At 42.1% G+C, this 19,179-nt stretch overlaps 1 protein-coding gene across 3 annotated transcripts in view; it reads left to right on the plus strand.

Moving 5' to 3' along the window:
- Nucleotides 1-9,503, plus strand: part of LOC117545481 (cAMP-specific 3',5'-cyclic phosphodiesterase 4B-like) — a 103,510-nt gene extending 94,007 nt beyond the window's left edge. For all 3 annotated transcript variants that reach the window (XM_034215267.1, XM_034215269.1, XM_034215268.1), the window contains 9 exons: nucleotides 2,962-3,055; nucleotides 4,208-4,422; nucleotides 4,504-4,602; nucleotides 5,040-5,204; nucleotides 5,882-5,981; nucleotides 6,187-6,341; nucleotides 6,444-6,566; nucleotides 6,976-7,158; nucleotides 7,637-9,503. In XM_034215267.1, the coding sequence (XP_034071158.1) occupies nucleotides 2,962-3,055; nucleotides 4,208-4,422; nucleotides 4,504-4,602; nucleotides 5,040-5,204; nucleotides 5,882-5,981; nucleotides 6,187-6,341; nucleotides 6,444-6,566; nucleotides 6,976-7,158; nucleotides 7,637-7,993 (1,491 nt within the window). In that variant the 3' untranslated portion in view covers nucleotides 7,994-9,503. The remainder of the gene's footprint in view (nucleotides 1-2,961; nucleotides 3,056-4,207; nucleotides 4,423-4,503; nucleotides 4,603-5,039; nucleotides 5,205-5,881; nucleotides 5,982-6,186; nucleotides 6,342-6,443; nucleotides 6,567-6,975; nucleotides 7,159-7,636) is intronic.
- The last annotated feature ends 9,676 nt before the right edge of the window (nucleotides 9,504-19,179 follow it).

Raw genomic sequence — 19,179 nt, forward strand, 5'->3', positions numbered from 1 at the left:
CTGCTATATGTTTCCTGCTTGACTCCACTTCAGTTAACAGAGAAAAGAGAGAGGAAGCAGGCAGAGTCTCAGACTGAACACAGTTAATGCTCGTGAAACTTTACTGGATTTCTTTCGGGTCGTGTGTGGTTTTACGCAAAGTGACAATGGGACTATGTTGTTCTGAAAAGCAGAAGCAGAACTTTGGGATGCTTACAAGTTGGAAAAAGGTGAGTTTTACTTTTGGAGTTGCTTACATTGTGCTGTGGGAGTTTGATCTGCCAAATGGATAGAATAGAACAAGTTATTTGATGTTAGGTGATTTCTTAAAAATACATGATTGGAAATGGTTTTATTGGCTTTTTTTACTCAATAGATTGAGATTCCCATGTCTTGTTTTCGCTCTTTTATTTGTAATATTCAGGCCGGTAAGACAATACTAAAGTTCTGTGCTTTAAAACAACTTTTTTTAATAATTCAAATGAGATTCTGGTGTTTTGGATGACCCTTAAATGCATAACTTATATTGCTTTTTTTGCAAGAAAATGACCAATTCTGAATATTCAATCTCTCTGAGGCATCCGCTCATCTTCTCAGAACCAACCACAAGGTTTTTTTCTGAGTTTACATAACTTCTCTAGATTGCCCAAGACCAGGGTTTGTTCTGAGTGTGAGCACTTTTTGCTAACGTCAAAGGATGCATGAGTTATTTCGCCATACATTGAGAAATCCATTGTCCTGTACACACTCATGCACATGTCACCATGCCGTGAGTGTATGCAGCGCGTATAAGATGAACTTCATGACATGGGTGACTAAAACTCGTCTCTGAGCCTGATTCATTTCCTAGAGGTCACACACATCCACTCTGTTCTGCCACTTTAAAGAATCAATTACAAGTTCCCTTTGAATGGAATAAAGCCTTCTAAGTCCAAGCTCACATTTTTGTTCTTATGAGCTCTCTTTGATTTCTTTTTTTTTTATGGCCCGCCTCTGGCAGTCTGGGTTTTGAGTTTTCAGCCAAGTCTTTGAAAGTGGTTTTCAACTTTCACAGTCAAGTAGATGTTAGCTGTCTGCTTGACAGCTTTTAGACAGCTGTTGAGGCCAGAATAAAAAGGACCCCATTGTCTGGAAAACACATAATCATGGCTGGGTTCTTTGAAGACGTAATAAAAAAAGCAAATTACTATCACATTTGCAGGAATTGATTGCACCATTATCCCATGGTATTCATTATAAAGGTTAGGAAGTGGTTTCGCATTAGTGTTCCACTTTTCTTGACGAAAAAGCAATTTTGCCTCAGGATCTGCCACAGTCTGTGATGGTGTGCTATTACAATGTCTAGCCTAGTTGTGTCAATCTAGTGCATCTCCTCTGTGTGTGATACGATGAGTCTAGATCGGGGACCACCTATGAACAATAGAGGGGACCATGTGACTCTGTTGCCATGGCGTTCAGGTTGACGTGCGATTGGTGGTACACCGGTGGGCGGCAGACTGAAAACTCTCATCTGTTTGTCTCCCAGCATCTCCGTTTGTGTCCTTTTTAATACAGAAAAAAGCTGCAGCAAGACAGGAAACGAGCTGTTATTTGTGGGATCAATTGTATGTGTAATTGAGAACAAGAACAGGTCTTTGGCACGTCCTGTAATGATTACGGACGGAAGTGTGTACAACAGATTATAAAACCCAGACTGAAAGCCAATCTGGTAAATTAATACCCCGCGTCCCCTCAGCCATGCGATAAGCGTGCCAGTGCTTTGAAGCCTTGCATTGCGCAGTATGCGTTGGATCTGTTCTGCATTACTGAGCAGGGGGGGTGGGGGGGAGTCGATCGAGAAGGGAGGGAAACCGAAGCAAAAGGGGGGGGTGAAAAGACACAGAGGGAGGGGGTTTGCAGAGAGCACAGGAGAAAGATGAGGGGGATCCTCCAAACACTGTTTTGTGCAGTGCCGCAAAGGTGGGAGGCAAAAAGAGAGACTCCATCAGCCCGTTAGGGGACTCTACAGCTAGAGCGCACCCCCCCTCCTCCTCCTCTCTGCCTTTTTTTACGTCCCTCCTTTCCTTCCTCCCATCCTTGCTTAATCTGGGCTAGGAAAGGCTGGATTTCCCCCTCGCATATTGCTGGATTTCCCCCTCGCATATCACTGGATAACATTTGGAGGGTGCAGGGGTTTGGAGACGCAGTGAGAACCGAAAAGAAAAGGAATTAATAATTGCATCTGTGGGGATTCCATCACTCTCGCCAGAGGCTTTTATGCAATCCTGGAAAACAGAGCGCGACGCAATGAGGAGACGCATTCGGCCAGGGATGTAGGGTTCCTCTACAGCCCCATTTCTGGACAATTCAGCCGGGGTTTTTTTACCATAGTTTAACCGTTTTGGAAGGCGGGGGTTTTGGAGGAGCTTTGGGCTTCGGGTTGTAGCTCAGCCTTGGGGGTCCACTCAGAGAGGAGCGTACAGGGCTTCTGCTGGGGAGCGCTAGGGGCTCAGCACAGCACAGCATCATGCCTGAGGCCAACTACCTGTTCTCCGTGTCCTGGGGATACATCAAGGTGTGTCCCAGAGGAGAGACGGCATAGATGCCCTGTGTGTGTGGGAGTGCATGCACATACTGTGTCAGATTTCTCACGTTTGTTATGTCTTGATTGAATCTCAGCCGTGGCTTGCACAGAAAAACACTGCCGCATTTTGTTTCCATGGAAAAACTAAGCATAAACATTATGTTTTTTGTATATCTTGCACTGTACTTTGTTTGTTTTTGCTCGGCAATCAAGTGTCTTAGAGGCTAACTCAAACCAGTACCAACAAAACATAAACACAGACCTGAAATGGCGCAGAGGCCACGCTCTCATGGGACATATCCCAGTGGATAACAACAGGAAATGCTTTAATTCCTATGCTCGGAAACCTCAGTGAAAATAAAAATATGTATTTTCTTGTACAGGTCATTAAACATCATGTGTTTTTGTTTTTTCTCCAGTTCAAGAGGATGCTGAACCGGGAGCTAAGCCACCTGTCTGAGATGAGTCGCTCGGGAAACCAAGTGTCCGAGTACATCTCCAACACCTTCCTAGGTGAGCACACTATTCACACAGCAGTATGAAGTGCAGTGTCAGACCTAAAGGATGCCTCAGTGACACATATGTGGCAGAGGTTACCCTATGCATGTGCTAAGAAGCTCGCAAACCAGTCTGATCTGGTCTGAGAGTCCCCCTCGCTCTGACTGCAAAGAAATAAGGGGGGGAGACTTCCCTGAGCGGGGGAGAGGGAGAATGTTTGTGTGCACGGAAAGTCACTGCATTATTAATCAGCAGCGTTTCCTTCTATCTTAAAAAGCCCGACGGCGTGTCATGACTCATGGCGAGCCAGTTTGTTCTTCTGGTTTTCCTCCTTCCACATCCAACACTGCCTGCTAGATGCTTATCAAGGCTGTGTGTTCACAGATTGAAAGGAGTGTGTACTGTACCCCCCCCTAACAAGAGAAGTAGTGCAGGGGAAGAGATCGGAGCGCAGAGAGATCCTGTTGAAGCCTGGTGGTTTTGTTGTTGTCTGTGTTGCAGCGAACACCTGTCAGGTGCACTGAGATCATTGTGCAGAGAGTGCAGCTGACATATTTTCCTCGCAGTGCGGTGTGTGTTGTGCACACAGTGAGAGTCCTCCACACACTGTCAGCTGCAGAGGGCATGTGAGAGTCTTAGCAAGCAGACACGCTGGATCACATGCACCAAACAAACCCGCACACTTACAAAAACACGAGATGAACATTTAGCTTTCCACTATTCTGCGGATTGTTATTACAACAGGGCTCAGGTCCTTAGAATGCACGGGCCACTGGAGCATGGGCAGAAACATTTCATCAGCACTTCTTGAACTTTTCTTATTATTTTCTTCAACCTGGATATATTTTCCGATGTTCTCTGTTTTACATCAAAATAAAGTGAAGGTTTTTGGGTTTGGAATGACAAAACAAGACATTCAGAGACATTATCTTTATTTGTATTATTCCATTTTTTTTAACAGAGTAAGCTGTAACTGAAGGATGGCTTGCTAATTGAACAAGTGCAGCCTCAATGTGTTGTCACGTAGGTGTGAAAGGTCAACTATCTCCCTGTGTTAACTTAATGTACTCCTTCCAACTCGGGTGCTTATGCAACATCACCTAGCCTAGTCCATTTTACTCTTTGGAGTGATTCAAAGTTAAGTATTTGTTCTTGTTTTCTCTCCAGACAAGCAGAATGAGTTGGAGGTTCCATGCCCGGCTCCCAAGTCGAGGGAGAGGAAGAGGAGGCAGGGCCAGCAGCAGCAGCAGCAGCAACAGCAGCAGGGTGGGATGATGACTCAGATCAGCGGGGTGAGGAAGGTCAGCAACACGCCCAGCATCTCCGGGGGCACCGGGAACCGCTTCGGGGTCAAGACGGACCAGGAGGAACTGCTGTCCAAGGTAAGCCATGGACCGATCAAACAGCACAAGTATAAAAGGTGTGTGATCAACTGAGACACTTACAGTCGTCTTCTCTCACAGGATCTGGAGGACATCAACAAATGGGGCCTGAACATCTTCAAAGTGACTGAGCACTCCCACAACCGGCCGCTCACATGCGTCATGTACACCATCTTCCAGGTCAGTGCCTCCTCCTCCTCCTCCTCCTCCTCCTCCTCCTCCTCCTCCTCCTCCTCCTCCTCCTCCTCCTCCTCCTCCTCCTCCTCCTCCTCCTCCTCCTCCTCCTCCTCCTCCTCCTCCTCAGCAAGCCTTCTTGGAGCTATAGAAGGATTCATAGCCAACTGTAGTGTCTTCAGTATGTTACGTTCAGCTGTCAGTGTCAACACAGGGACATCTGCTAGAGGGACATTAGCGCTTGGAATTGATTTCTAGCTGTGAATCATCCTGGCAGGAAGCGTACATTTTCAGCTTCTAGTATACGATTCAGAATATGAAGAAGAATTTACGGTCAGATCAAAAGTCTGAATACATTGACCCTAATGCATCAAAATGTGAAACATGAAAAAACGCAAAGAAAGAAACCTCAATGTAACGTCCTTCTTCCTTTTGACATGCAGGAGCGAGACCTGATGAGGACGTTCAAGATTCCGACGGACACCTTTGTGACGTTCATGCTGACCTTGGAGGGCCACTATCACTCGGACGTGGCCTACCACAACAGCCTGCACGCCGCTGACGTAGCCCAGTCCACACACATCCTGCTGTCCACCCCCGCACTGGATGTAAGTCATTTCTCTCTGTGCAAAGTCACTATTTATGGCCCTTAGAGGTACACAAAAACCTACCAGCCTCCGCAGTTTAAACACCAGGAAGCTTACATTTAGCATGGAGGTTAATTGTAGTGTAGTATATTGTTGTTTGTTTAGAAAAAAAGTGTTTGTTAATACCTATATTTGATTCTCTATTTTTTTATAACCCTTAAATTGGCCTCGTTTTTGGCGTCTATACTTCATTTAATAATGTTGGGCTGTTAGCGACCTAGCCATGTTGCTAACAAGTTATTAAACCAATAGATCGACCTGCTTTTTCATATAAATATCCACAGTCTGTGTCGTTGGTAGTTCTGAGGAATAGCAATCGGACAGCGGCCCCAACAATAATATCACTTGGAAACGCTAAAGTGGAGGAAGTAGTCTGTTTCCAGTAAAATTAGGTTTCGGCTACTTATTAAATTGACGTGAGACACCAATCAAGTCTGGCCACACCTTTTTTCTCAGGCTGTTTATTATGCTGAGATGAGGTGACTGGCATTACCGTCACCAAAACAATAACTGCATGCCAAAGATGACACATGAAAGGCTTGGCCTCCAACACTTGTTTAATACCTTACCTTGTATGGGCAGTGAAATGACTGTGAAGCTCAACCTCTCTCCTCTTCTTCTTCCTTCTCTTCAAACAGGCGGTCTTCACAGATCTGGAGATCTTGGCAGCCATTTTCGCTGCAGCCATTCACGACGTGGACCACCCAGGAGTGTCCAACCAGTTCCTCATCAACACCAGTAAGTCCTTTAAAAAAAGTCATTTTATTTAGTCTACCTTTACCAAAGAAGCAAAAATATTTGCACGGTTTAACGGGATCTTCAAAGGCAACATTCTGGGTCTTTAGGGACACGGCATGGCTTATATAGTTACCTGACCTGGGTTAAAAAAAGCAAGAGCTCCATTTAACCCTTTCTCTTTCTCCATTCTTCTTTTTCTCTTTAGACTCCGAGCTGGCTCTGATGTACAACGATGAGTCGGTGCTGGAGAACCACCACCTAGCCGTGGGCTTCAAACTGCTGCAGGAGGAAAACTGCGATATCTTCCAAAACCTGACCAAGAAGCAGAAGCAGTCGCTCCGGAGGATGGTCATAGACATGGTGAGGAGACGAGGCCAATAGAGCCTTCAGAGTGATGACAGCTTAATTGCTTGCCTCGAAAACTATTTCTAACATCATTGTCTGTGTCTTCCTTTCATTCAGGTATTAGCAACTGACATGTCCAAACACATGAGCCTGCTCGCTAATCTGAAGACGATGGTGGAGACCAAGAAGGTGACCAGCTCTGGAGTCCTGCTGTTGGACAACTACACCGACAGAATGCAGGTAAGAGTCAATCATGTACAAATAAATTGAGGTCACGTCAATATATGCGAAAGTTAATAACTTAAACATGGTCGAGGTCACGATCATATATCGTACATAAGTCAATAACCCAAAAATGATCGAGGTCAAGTCCAAATACGGCACAAAAGTTGATCAGCTCATGTCAAATGATCGTGAAAAAAGCTAATAACATGAAAAAGATTAAGATAATTTCCAACATAAATATGATTGACATCATGTCCAAATATCACGAAAAGTTGGTAACTTAAAAATCCAGGTTATGTCCATAAAAGGTCAAAAAGAGTCTAAAAAGCCATTACAGTGACAGGTATAGCCTCATGATACAGACAGTTTGGTGCAGACGAAAGAAATGCAAGATGTTTATTTAATTATTTGTTTCCCTTTTCAGGTGTTGCGTAACATGGTGCACTGTGCCGACCTGAGCAACCCCACCAAGCCTCTGGACCTGTACCGGCAGTGGACGGACAGGATCATGGACGAGTTCTTCCACCAGGGGGACCGAGAGAGGGAGAGGGGGATGGAGATCAGTCCCATGTGCGACAAACACACCGCTTCAGTGGAGAGAACACAGGTACAGAACACACACACCTAGCTAGAACAATTGGAAAAAATCGTAGTTGATTCCTCAACACAAGATGTCGTGTTTTTGACTTGGTTTGACCGTCTGTCAGTAAAATTACGGGGAAAAAGACTGGCTTCATTTTTATGAAACTTGGAGGAAAAGTGTAGCCAAGAAAGAATCCTTTACATTTTGGAAGGGATCTTAATTACGGGCCGCATATCACAAATTGTCTTTCACTGTTGCTTAAATTGCAATTTTTTTGCGCAGTTCCGCGTGGTCTCGGAATCTTTGGTAAAACAAATAATGGTTCCTGATTGGAAAGCATGTTGGACAACTGAAAATGATAACACATGTTGTTTGTCACGTCAATGTTATTTCCATATTACGACTTATAGCTCATGAACACGCCTAAGTTGGACGAACGTTTTCCGAACCCCGGAGGCATGTGAACCCTCGTACTGACATCATCCCTTGTTATGTTTTCTAGGTGGGTTTCATCGATTACATTGTCCACCCTCTGTGGGAGACGTGGGCCGACCTGGTCCACCCCGACGCTCAGGACATCCTGGACACTCTGGAGGACAACAGGAACTGGTACCAAAGCATGATCCCTCAGAGCCCCTCCCCCCCCTTTTACACCAGCGACGGGGAGGGTGGCCCCCAGGGGGAGCTGGAGGAGGGGCCTGGGGCCAGCAAGTTTCAGTTTGAGCTGACGCTGGACGATCAGGATGGACAGAGCGGAGAGAGCGCCATGATGGAGATGGTCGACGGGGTCATACTCCGAGACCCTTCCTCCGATCAGGGCAGGGTTGAAACGTGTGACGTCTCCCCAGCGGAAACATAGCCCAACTGATGGTGTTTGCGGAGAGCAGCAAGTTTTGGCTGAAATCATTTAATTGCAGTAGAGCAATCCTGCAATCTGGCTCTTTGGAGCTGCCTGGCACAGAGGGCCTGACTGAATGTGGGGCACCCCTGCAAACAAGGCTGGGAAACCCTGTGGCCGTTTGTTTTTGAGCCCCCTGGAAAGGGAGCTTGAAGAAGTCCTGCTCTTTAACGAAGGGACTTACTGTCAAAGAGGCGGGGCTGAATCGAAGAAGATGAAGTGGACAATATGTATCTGTGTTCTGGAACTAGTCAAAATTACAAACTTGCACTTGAGGACGTTTTTTATGTTCATTTTGATTCTTCCGATCGTGTTGGGATTGGATGCGACCTGGTGAAAACGTCCAACCAAAAACTACAGGAGAGAAGTTCTTCGGATCCAAGTAGTTTTTTTTTTCTTCTTACACATAAGTTGTGTGCCTTTTTTTAAACAACAGTGTCCTTTTTTTTAAGTGTTTTTATAATTTATTGAACACATTCATGTAGCTGTAAAATGTGTCAACTTTTTGTACAAGAAGGACACATTTGTCTCACAGTCTTCCTAATGTTCTGGCAATAGTATAAGCTTGTTCTCACTATAGTGGATGTATTTCTAAAAATCACACGACTTCCCAGCACAATTTGCACTTTGTGGCATAAGACCAAGAGAGCATTGAAAGCATCAGTACATTTACATTATACTAAACATGTGAAACCAAAATATTTTTGATTCATTCAGCTAGGGCTGCTCGATTATGGCAAAAATCATAATCACCATTATTTTAGTCAATAATTGATGTCACGTTTATTAAAAAACGATTATCCATTTACTTTGAAAACATCCATTTATTGAAGTATAATTCAACTGAAAAACCAATAAAATAATTTTAAATAATAATTGTTTTATTTCGATTACGTTGTTTTCGTAATCGTTGCAAGTCAAAATCGTAATCGAGATTAAAATACGATGAATTGCACAGCCCTACATTCAGCTATTTCTTTCCTCAAAAAAGTCATTTCACAAGGAATTTAATACGTTTTAAAACATATTCCTTGAAAGTGGAAATACATTTTGTATCTATGAGTCCAAAAATATGTAAAGAATAACTTCCAAAGATCCTGTAGATGATGATTTCACTGCTCAAAGAAAAAGGAATGTCAGAAATCAGATACATTTTACAATGTCCCTATTCCTATTCCCTATGTTACAAATACAACTTCTGACCAGAAGTCAAATGAATCCCTGACTTTGTCGCGTAGCTGGATGAAGAGTTAATTATTTCCTGAAATTTCACCTGAGATATCTAAGAAAGGTAAAAAATCGATCGAAAACAAAACAGTCGACTTTAAAATGATTCAGGTCATGTCTATAAATCGTGCAAAAGTTTATAACTTAAAAATGGTCTAGGTCCCGTCCAAATATCGTACGAAAGGTCAATAACGTAAAAATGGTCAAGGTCAAGTCAATATATTGTATAAAACGTACATTAAAGTAAAAAAATCTCCTCAAATCGTGCTGAACTATCGCCGAACAGGAAAGCTGTTTCCACGTGTAACTTCCTCCGTTTCATTAGCTCACATCTCGTAGTGGGCTTTACATCTGAACAGACTTAACCTTTGAATGACTCTAAGACTGTGCACACTTTTAATAAGGCACCTGTTAGTTATAGACTAATCGTATCCTGTAGTTTTTTTGATCCAGCACTTTGAATATGTCGACATTTCCGGCAGCTGGTTGCCGATCTGTCCAACACTACCTTAAAGGTACCACGATGTAAGGGGTGTGTGTGTGTGTGTGTTTGTGTGTGTGTGTGTGTGTGTGTGTGTGTGGGGTCGCAGAGTTGTGCCGACACTTCAGCTGTTTGTAACAGTGTATTTATTATCTTTCTCCTTGTATATTATATTGATTGTTAATATTACCTGCGTGTTTGTTATTATTTATATGCACTACCACATGTCAAATCAAAGTTTGACTGAACTCGTCTGGTGGTTTCTGTTTATTCTATTTAGCATTATTGCTATAAGACCGTAACATGAAGTTATGCAGCTCAATTTTGAAGATTTTAAATGTTTTTTGAAGTTGCTGCCAGAGAAGTTTGTACAGCGTGACCAAGTCGACCAAGTCTGGCTGTTTTATGTTTTGTTTTTTTAAGGATTATGAAGGCTGGATATTTTCTGCAGTGTATTGCGTACGGTGACGGGTCATTGTACAGCTATAGGAATATTTGCTGAAATATATAAGACATTGTTTTGAAATATATTTTTTCAGTGTTTTTCCTCACAATATATTGTACAATGTTGTATGTTGTGCTCAACAAATGTTTTCTATCAGATTATTAAAATGGGCATGAATTATATAATTTTCTGGTCTGTTTGTTTTTGGATCACATTAGCAAAAGCAACATAAATATTTTTAATATTATGAGTTAGGGGACTAGGAAAATACCAATACACTCCGATATGACTGGTGATACTGTTTTGTTTAAAATACGATACATTTTTAAAAAGGCCCTATTACCCTTGTGGAGTTTTCCCCTTCTCTTAGTGTGCTACATAGGTTTTTTAATGCATGTACATGGTCTGCAAAGGCTCAAATTGCAAAGTTGCCTCCTGCGGGAGTTTCTCTCCCACACAATCACTTTTGTTTACCGATATAGACTAATGTTATTTCCTTTGCTAGAATTCCATAACAATTATTGCAATTTTTTAGATTTGAAATGCTAAAAATATAAATAAAGACAAAATGCAAAAGCAGATCCCACTTTTTTGAGTGCATCAAAAAAGTGAACAATTTTTTTCCTTATGGCTGTTTCTGTAAAGTAAGATTTAAGAAGACAATACACTGCCTTTTTAGAGTGTCGCATCAAAAGAAATCGTGACCCTAGTATAATGATATGAATGGTTTTGACAATTTACAGAAATAATGTTTTTCTTTATCCCCGTCACCAAACATTTCATCATCAAGGAGTGATGAAATATTGAATGTTTATAAACTTGTTTACCCAGACTATGAAACAGTCAGATGATTCTCTATAATCACTTGTACACTATTTAAATGAATTGCCAGGCTTATTACAGCCATATGTGTTTTTTTGTTGACGTCATAGTACCAGTTTTGCAGCTCTGAGGGGAAAACCAGGTAGTGACACATCTTCCCTGTAATTGAACATCACTGACTGCTGGACAGCGATTAGCAGTGTAAACAGGAAGGTGGATATAGTGATGCTATGTGCGGAGCCCTCAGGGCATTCACTCTCCCATTGCCTGGAGCACCTTGACCCCAAAGGATAAGCATCTCGAGTACGTGATAAGCAGCAGGAGGGCAGGCTGGGTACAATTGGCACAAAGCCAGAAATTGTTAAAGATTATAGTTTCTGAAATAGGTCAAAGAAACAGAGGAGGGAAGGCTTGATGCAATCTGATCTTCACTGCTCATTATCTGGAAGTGCAACTTGTTGAAAGTTTCCAGTCTTTGCAGTTAGATAGTATTTGTCTTTAACAATGATTTACCCTGATAAATGCTCTGAATACTTATGGCGCGTTTCCACTGCAGGCCTCGCTCGGCCTCGCTCAGTTTGGTTAGGCCTTATTAGGCCCGGCTCACTTTAATAATGCGCTTCCATTACAGTTTAGGAACTGGGGTAGTTACTATAGTAACGCAGTGTAGGCGGAGCCGTGACGTCATCTTCAATGAGCGCCCCAAAAAACAACACAGCCGTTAGCTCTTAGCACTCAGAGCTCACAGCTCCTCATATCTGTTCAGAAACTTGACAAAAGTTAAACAAGTACAAACCACAGACTGCCTGTGTCATGGCGAATACAGTCGCTGGTTTATTTATGTCTGTATAGGCCGTTGCTGTGAGTGTGGACGGTCGGAGCATATATAACGTTAGCTTACTAGCTTAGCCAAGCTCCATTTAGAAAGCACGCATTTTTAAATGGTTTTTCGCCTGCCGTCTGTCTGCAGACTTGTCAAAGCATTAATTCATGGTTTTTACTAACCGGTATCAGTATGTTGTTACTTCGGCATCATTTTGAAACGTGTATTACAATTAAATCACGGTCAAATATGTTCATCTTGTTGTAGTTGTAGCCCCCTTGCCAGCGATTCTCTCTCTAGTTTAGCATAGCCGACTCAGCCTGGTTGTTCCTGGCCCTAGTACCACGATTTAGTCGGGCCAGAAAAAAGGTGAAAAAGTAGCCCCGGGCCAAAACTAGGCCAAGTGGAAACGCAACCAAAAACGGGCCCCGCACGGCTCGGCACGCTTAAAGCGAGCTACACGCTGCAGTGGAAACGCGCCATTAGATTGCAATTGGTCAGGTTACCCATGTTGTAAAAGCACAAATTGGCAAACATTTTTGTGATTATTAAAGTCATAAAATGAATTGCAAAAAAATAATCAATCATACTTAATACGTCAAAAATGGCCGTAGCCAGAACAATTTCACAAATACATGTATTTTGCATACTCAGAATATCATGTTGATCAAAGGACCCTTTGCTTACAAAATCCACCTACACGTTTTCTGTGCCTATTACACAACATTGATGCTGTTTCTATTGTGTAACTTTTCGTTGCTGCAGTTAGTCAGAAATGTTTGACTACATTCGCAAACATGAATAAAAGTGAAAACATTTCAAAATGGCCATATTTTAAAGACGAATATCAACCTTGACAATGGTAGTCCTTGCAAAGCAACTATGATATAATTGCAAATTTTTCAAATGTAGCTGATTATAGTCCTTTGGCAATATGTCTACGTCACCCCAACCACATGTTATCCGTAACCACCCAACCATATATATATTTAATAAATCACAGGTGGCATTTTAGATTAAGTTTACTGTGGAGATGTGGATGTTTGGGTGACCACCAGAAACCCGAACCTCCTCTTCCTGTAGATTCAGTGAAAAACGAGTCAAGTGTTTATGGTAAACACGGCATAGACGTGAACGAGGCTTTCCATGGTGGTGGTCCATACTGCCATGGCAATGGGCGGCTGGTTTGTTTAGAACTCTGACACGAGTCTTGTGGTCTGTTGCAGACTGACGTCAGCAGGGTGAGGGCAGACTGCCCCCCCCCCCCCCCCCGCCCCGGCCCGCAGCACTGACTGTGAAGAGCCCGCAGGTTCAGGCTCCGGCTGCCAGTCAACCTCCTTTCTCCACTATAGCAGCCAGGCTGTGAGGGGGCCCGGGGCCCCAGGCCAAGGCAGGAGAGGAAGAGAACCACTTCCAGGAAAACAAACTCGCTCACTTTGTAATAACAAATGTCTTCCTGGAGTTTCTCCTGGACAGCTGCTGTTTGTTTTTAATTGAGTTGACAGTGAGGAAAGAAGTTGGAATACAGGGTAATACAGGGCATTCCAACTTAATCCAATAGCAAACCAGGCCTGTGTGTGTGAGTGGGTTTGTCTTTATCACATTATGGGGCGTACGGCATGTTAGTAAAGTCTCGGAAAGCATGGTCCCCGTTATAGATGTTTTTGTCTGGTACCCACACAGTACCACAAAAAAAGGATGTGTGTGTCAGAAGAGGGTGTATTTGTCTTTTTTTTGCAACATATTTGCAACATGTTAGCAGTCTCGTACAGCGTGGTCCCTGAAATAGATATTCTGGTGTGGTAACCCTACAATAACAAAAAGACAAGGATGTGTTTGTATTAGAATGTGTGTGTGTGTGTGTGTGTGTGTGTGTGTGTGTGTGTGTGTGTGTGTGTGTGTGTGTGTGTGTGTGTGTGTGTGTGTGTGTGTGTGTGTGTGTGTCAGAAATCAGCTTAGAGTGGCTGAGACAGATGGGTATGGAAGTGCCCTGAAAAAAAATGATGAATCTGGAAAAGATCAGATGAGCCAGTCAGCTTCCTCTCCGAGGCCTCTTGTATTTGTGTGTGTGTTTCATGGACTCTAAAATGCAGGATTTGGACAATAACAGGATGAGTCCTTCCCAGAAAATGTCACAAATAATCTACTTATCAAACACGGCGGCAGTCATCATAGATAGGCCATTGTTTCTTCTCAGTGTGGATTTGTCTCTGCATGCAACTGCCCCAAATATCTTCAAATACATAGAATGTGTACGCAAGCAGTTATGTAATCCGCAGAATGAGCAAATGCATAAGAAATGTGGATACACACCCAGATGTAAGACATAGTTGTGTTGATCTTTCCAGGAACATGCTGTAATATTAACCTTAACTGGGGAAAGCCGAATTGACGTCACAGTTAGATATGTAAAAAAATCAATACATTATGGTAGCTTTGTGTGAATGTTGTCGTTGCATGTACGTGAAAAAAAGTGGATCCTCTGACATTTAGCCCATGTGTGAAGCACTTGTCCGTGTCAAATCACATCTACCATGATGCGCTTAAAGACGACACCGGGATGACATTTATGTGCCGATTCCTGGGGGCTCGGAGTTCAGCAATGCTGGGAAATGTTGGGACATGGAAGGGAACATCCCTGTAAGGGACGCAGCGGCACACAAGAGCACACTGTCATCTATGTTAGTCCAGAAATAAAATAATAAAACACCCCTGGGAACATGCCACAACAGATGAACAGATGTGACACTTGAAGATGGAGCGTCCACCTGAGGGGAAAGAAGACGGATTATTGATCATGCATGTACAAACACGCCACCTGAACCCTTTTAGGTAAACATACTCATTGCATATGCAGTGTTGACTTTCACCGGATGAAGGTTGTGAATTGTGGTATCTGATAGAGATAGAGATCTACTGTAAACCAAATCAGGTTTTATCCGCATGTCCTCTTTTTGCCCCGATCGATATTTGTCCTTATTTGACATGTACAGAGAGCTAGGCAGGGAAGCTCTGTAGCTCTGTGGTGTGTCAAAGTGAGTGTGTGTGTGTGTGTGTGTGTGTGTGTGTGTGTGTGTGGGGGGGGGGGGGTGGGGGGGTGGGTGGGGGGTGGGTGGTTGGGTGTGTGTGGTCTAGCATTACTGTACTTGTGGGGACCTAAATCTGTTTACATAGTCACGTGTGGGGACTGGCTTCCCTTATGGGGACAAATTGGAGGTCCCCATAAGGGGAATCATTCATTTTAGGGTGAAGACTTGGTTAGGGTTAGGCATGTGTTGGTTATGGTTAAGGTTAGGATAAGTCTCCAGGAAATGCATGTAAGTCAATGTAATGTCCCCTGAAGTGATGTATACATGGTGGGTGTGTGTGTGTGTGTGTGTGTGTGTGTGTGTGTGTGTGTGTGTGTGTGTGTGTGTGTGTGTGTGTGTGTGTGTGTGTGTGTGTGTGTGTGTGTGTGTGTGTGTGTGTGTGTGTGTGTGTGTGTGTGTGTGAGGAAGAGGTTCAACATGCACTGCAGAGAAACAGTCTGTGGTGGAGAGGAAAGACACAGAGAAAGAGGAGGCCTACACAAAGTGAAAATATCAAATACACGCCACATGTTAAAGGAATGAGATAAACAAAAGGTCCTCGCTGCAGAAGGTCATCCACGCCCAAGATGTAGATCTGAATCTGCTTTATTGTTGCATGGTGTCCCTTTACCTATCACCAAAACACACACACAGGAAACACGTAGCAATGCTGAATAATAATAATAATAATAATGTGTAATAATAAATAGATTATTTAATTAATAATAAATACAACTAAATACAATTTAAATTAATTAAAAAACATTCTTTTAATATTAATAATCATAAAAATAGTTTTTTTATTTTTCCTGATTTTATTATATCCCAATAATTATAAGAATAATAGTATTTTTTTCTTGATTTTTTAAATATGTTTTTACTTGTTTTATTATGACCTTATTATATGTTAAAGGTTCTCCCTTTGATACAAATGAGGATTTCCCGTTTGTTGCAGGAAATGTAGCACTGTTATTGCACCAATAATAATAATTAAAATGATAATTATATGATTTGTCTTTTGACACAAATTGGAATTACACATTTGTGGAAGCATATATCACTGTTATCGCACCAAATAGGGAAATATGTTGTGTTGTAGTTGTCTATGCTATGCTTGACAGTAATGGCCTGTTGCTGTGGTTACCAGCTTATTGTACACAAGCGCTACTTTTTCCATAACAACTTTCCCTGAGAGAATACATGTTTGCTCGGAAAAACACTGAGCCTGCTTTAAGTAAGGTAATATTTTCTTATTTCTTATTATTCTGAAACTTAGATTGTTGTTGTTAAGTAGAAAACATGAGACAAATCCTATTGTTGTTTTGTTGTGAATTCCAGTAAGAATCTGAGAGCGTCACAGTCTGCAGTTTCCTCTGGCCCACTGGGCTGCTCTGAATCACAGATAACAGAGTTTCTCCCTGCTGCTCCAGACGCTGCCCCTCGGCATCGGGCTCCTCCGGCGAGGCCCCTGTGTGGAGCTGATGGAGGATGCAGATAGGAGAGGCTGTTGTGACTGGGGCAACATGTTATGATGGTCCGATAGCTTCTCGTAAGTAATCATAGTGTTTGTGTCTGCACTGGGCTGCATGTGTGCGCATGTGTGGAATGTGTGTGAGTGGTGTAAACAATAGCATAGAATGTACGTGGCAAACATTTATATGTATCATCAGTAGTTTAAACAACAAATTACACCAAACAAAAAACTAAACTTTTCTAAATGTATGTGATGTCTATGTCAAGATGATCATGTCACATTTTGTTATTTTGTTTCAATTAGGGGACCCTCGATTTGATTTGATTGACATATCAAAAGAGAGCTCAGAGTGCGAGAAAACAATTTAGCAGCCAAACAAAAACTATGGAAAAAAGGTAAATCATTGCAAAATAACTGACAGCAATGAATATTTATTAAAGATGCCTAAAAAAAAATTTAACAAACTTTTACAAGGGAATGTATCTTTGTGTAAACTTCCTACAACTGATATATATATATATATATATATATATATATATATATTTATCAGTAGTTTACACAACATGTGAAGTACACCATTCAAATCTAACTTTCCCAAATGTATGAGATTGGTGCATGTCTATGTCAAGACGATCATGTCACATTTGGTTATTTTGTTTCAATTAGGTGTCCCTTGATTTGATTTGATTGATTTGACCAATCAAAAGAGAGCTTAGATGAAAACTATTTAGCAGCCAAACAGAAACCAAGGAAAAAAGATAAATCATTGCAAAATAGCTGACAGCAATGAATATATTAAAGTGGCCTAAAATTAAATTAAAACAACTTTTACAAGGGAATGTGTCTTTGTGCAATCTTCCTATAACTGATGGACATCTAAACTGGGACATGGAAACAGCGGGGGCGGGGTTTTACGGCAAGTGCTCTGCTCATAACGTACAGTATGTGCATTGTTAGGGAATAATTTGCTTAGGTATTCAACCTTCGACACAGTTCATCGTTTTCTCCTCTCACTGTCTCCTTTCCCATGGCATATACGGCCTTGGGTATTGCTGCTATCTCTCTTAAGGAGGGGTAGCTTGGGCGCATTGTTGTTACCAGTCTATGTGGCGTGTGGTGCAGTGGGTTGTGCGTTGGTGTTGGGTTCAGGGGGTTACAGGTTCAAATCCCACTGCAGTCAGCATGTCGTTGTGTCCCTGGGCAAGGCACTTCACCCCAAATTGCTCCTGTGGTGATTGTCCACAGTATTGAGTATGTAAGTCGCTTTGGATAAAAGCGTTTAACAAGTGACATGTAATGTAATATAATGTCTATGACAGAGCACAAGCCGCCATGAGGTAGTTTACTGCTCAGGGACGAAGGTTCCCTGGCGCACATTCTTTTCTATGGACGGGAGCTCTAGTTAGATTCAGGGTCCATAATTGTTTAGTCTCACTGATGAAGAATGTTGATTATTACACTCCGAACTAGTTAAAACCTCGAGCTGCAGAAGAGTTCTTCAGAATTGATTTGGCAACCGCTGTGTCAACTCGTGACACACCACCTGTTTTGTCAATTCTCCGGCCATAACTCCAAATAAACCACCAGTGTTTGCCATCAAACTCCAGACTCTCCATTGCTACAGAAGTTTCCCCCACATGCATTATGTGGTTGAATGTTTTGAAAACAGAGAAAACATTAAGCACCAAAAACACATTACAGACAATCTCCAAACAATAGATTACTCATGGTCTGCTGACATGTAAATGTAGGCTGAGCGTCTCGCATTATGTCGAAGGGCAGCGTGGCCTACGTGCAGATCAGTGCCACCAGAGATGCCATGCCTCGTCTCCACTCTACCATGTCAGTCTTATTAAACCCCCGCATTCTTGTCTCTCTCATTCTCCTTTCAGACCCCACATGAAAGAGTTCAAAGAGTAAACCCATATCTGCCTTTTTCGTTAGCTAAGTGTGCTCTCTGGTATTAGCAATGGTTGGAAAATGTAGTATCAGTGAGTGAAAATGTAAGATCTTTGTTTACTTTGAGGTCACGCTCACACAGGGGCCCTCAAGCAAACATGTGCTCTCAATACTCTCACTCTCTGCTTGACATGCTGCTATTGATGACACTACAGATGGTATGTAAATGAATGTAGAGGCTGGCTTTTAAAGTGCATTTAAGGGGAAATCAAATGATTTCAGGGGTTCTTGTGGTCTGGGGATGTATTATTCCCTCAATAAATACCTAACTGGTTATCATTGCACAGAATTGAGGTCTTGTGTTTCAATTACATTGGCTTTTCTCTCTGATTTATGTGAACAAATTATAAAATAAAAATACCGTATTTGAAAAATGTCAATATGTATATATTTTTTGAAGGGAATTCATCATTGTTATAGCACCAACCAGGAGTCCATCGTGTTTTATATAAAATATGGGATGGGCATGAATAAATATATATGTTATACATATATATATTTATTTTATTATGAATATATATTCACACAATAATTTGATTAAATTAAAAGCAATGAAGTATACAAATGAAAAACAATGTAAAGTAAGGTGAGTCAAACAGAATCAACATTCATTATTGCACATTATTAAAGTATTTAACAATTTTTTTAATGTTCTGTTAATTTATAGCCTTTTATTCCGATTTAAAACATGCAATTAACATCTTCTTGAAAGCACTGCGTATATTATTATGCAGTGCAGTAGTGACACCTTGTGGCCATACGGGGAACAACCACGATGCCACTTTACATGCAGAGATCATGTGTGTCCAGCGGGCGTCACTGTTGAACCGCGCACTGCATTCACTGTA

Source organism: Gymnodraco acuticeps, unplaced genomic scaffold, assembly GCF_902827175.1.
Source record: "Gymnodraco acuticeps unplaced genomic scaffold, fGymAcu1.1, whole genome shotgun sequence".
Taxonomy (NCBI): domain Eukaryota; kingdom Metazoa; phylum Chordata; class Actinopteri; order Perciformes; family Bathydraconidae; genus Gymnodraco; species Gymnodraco acuticeps.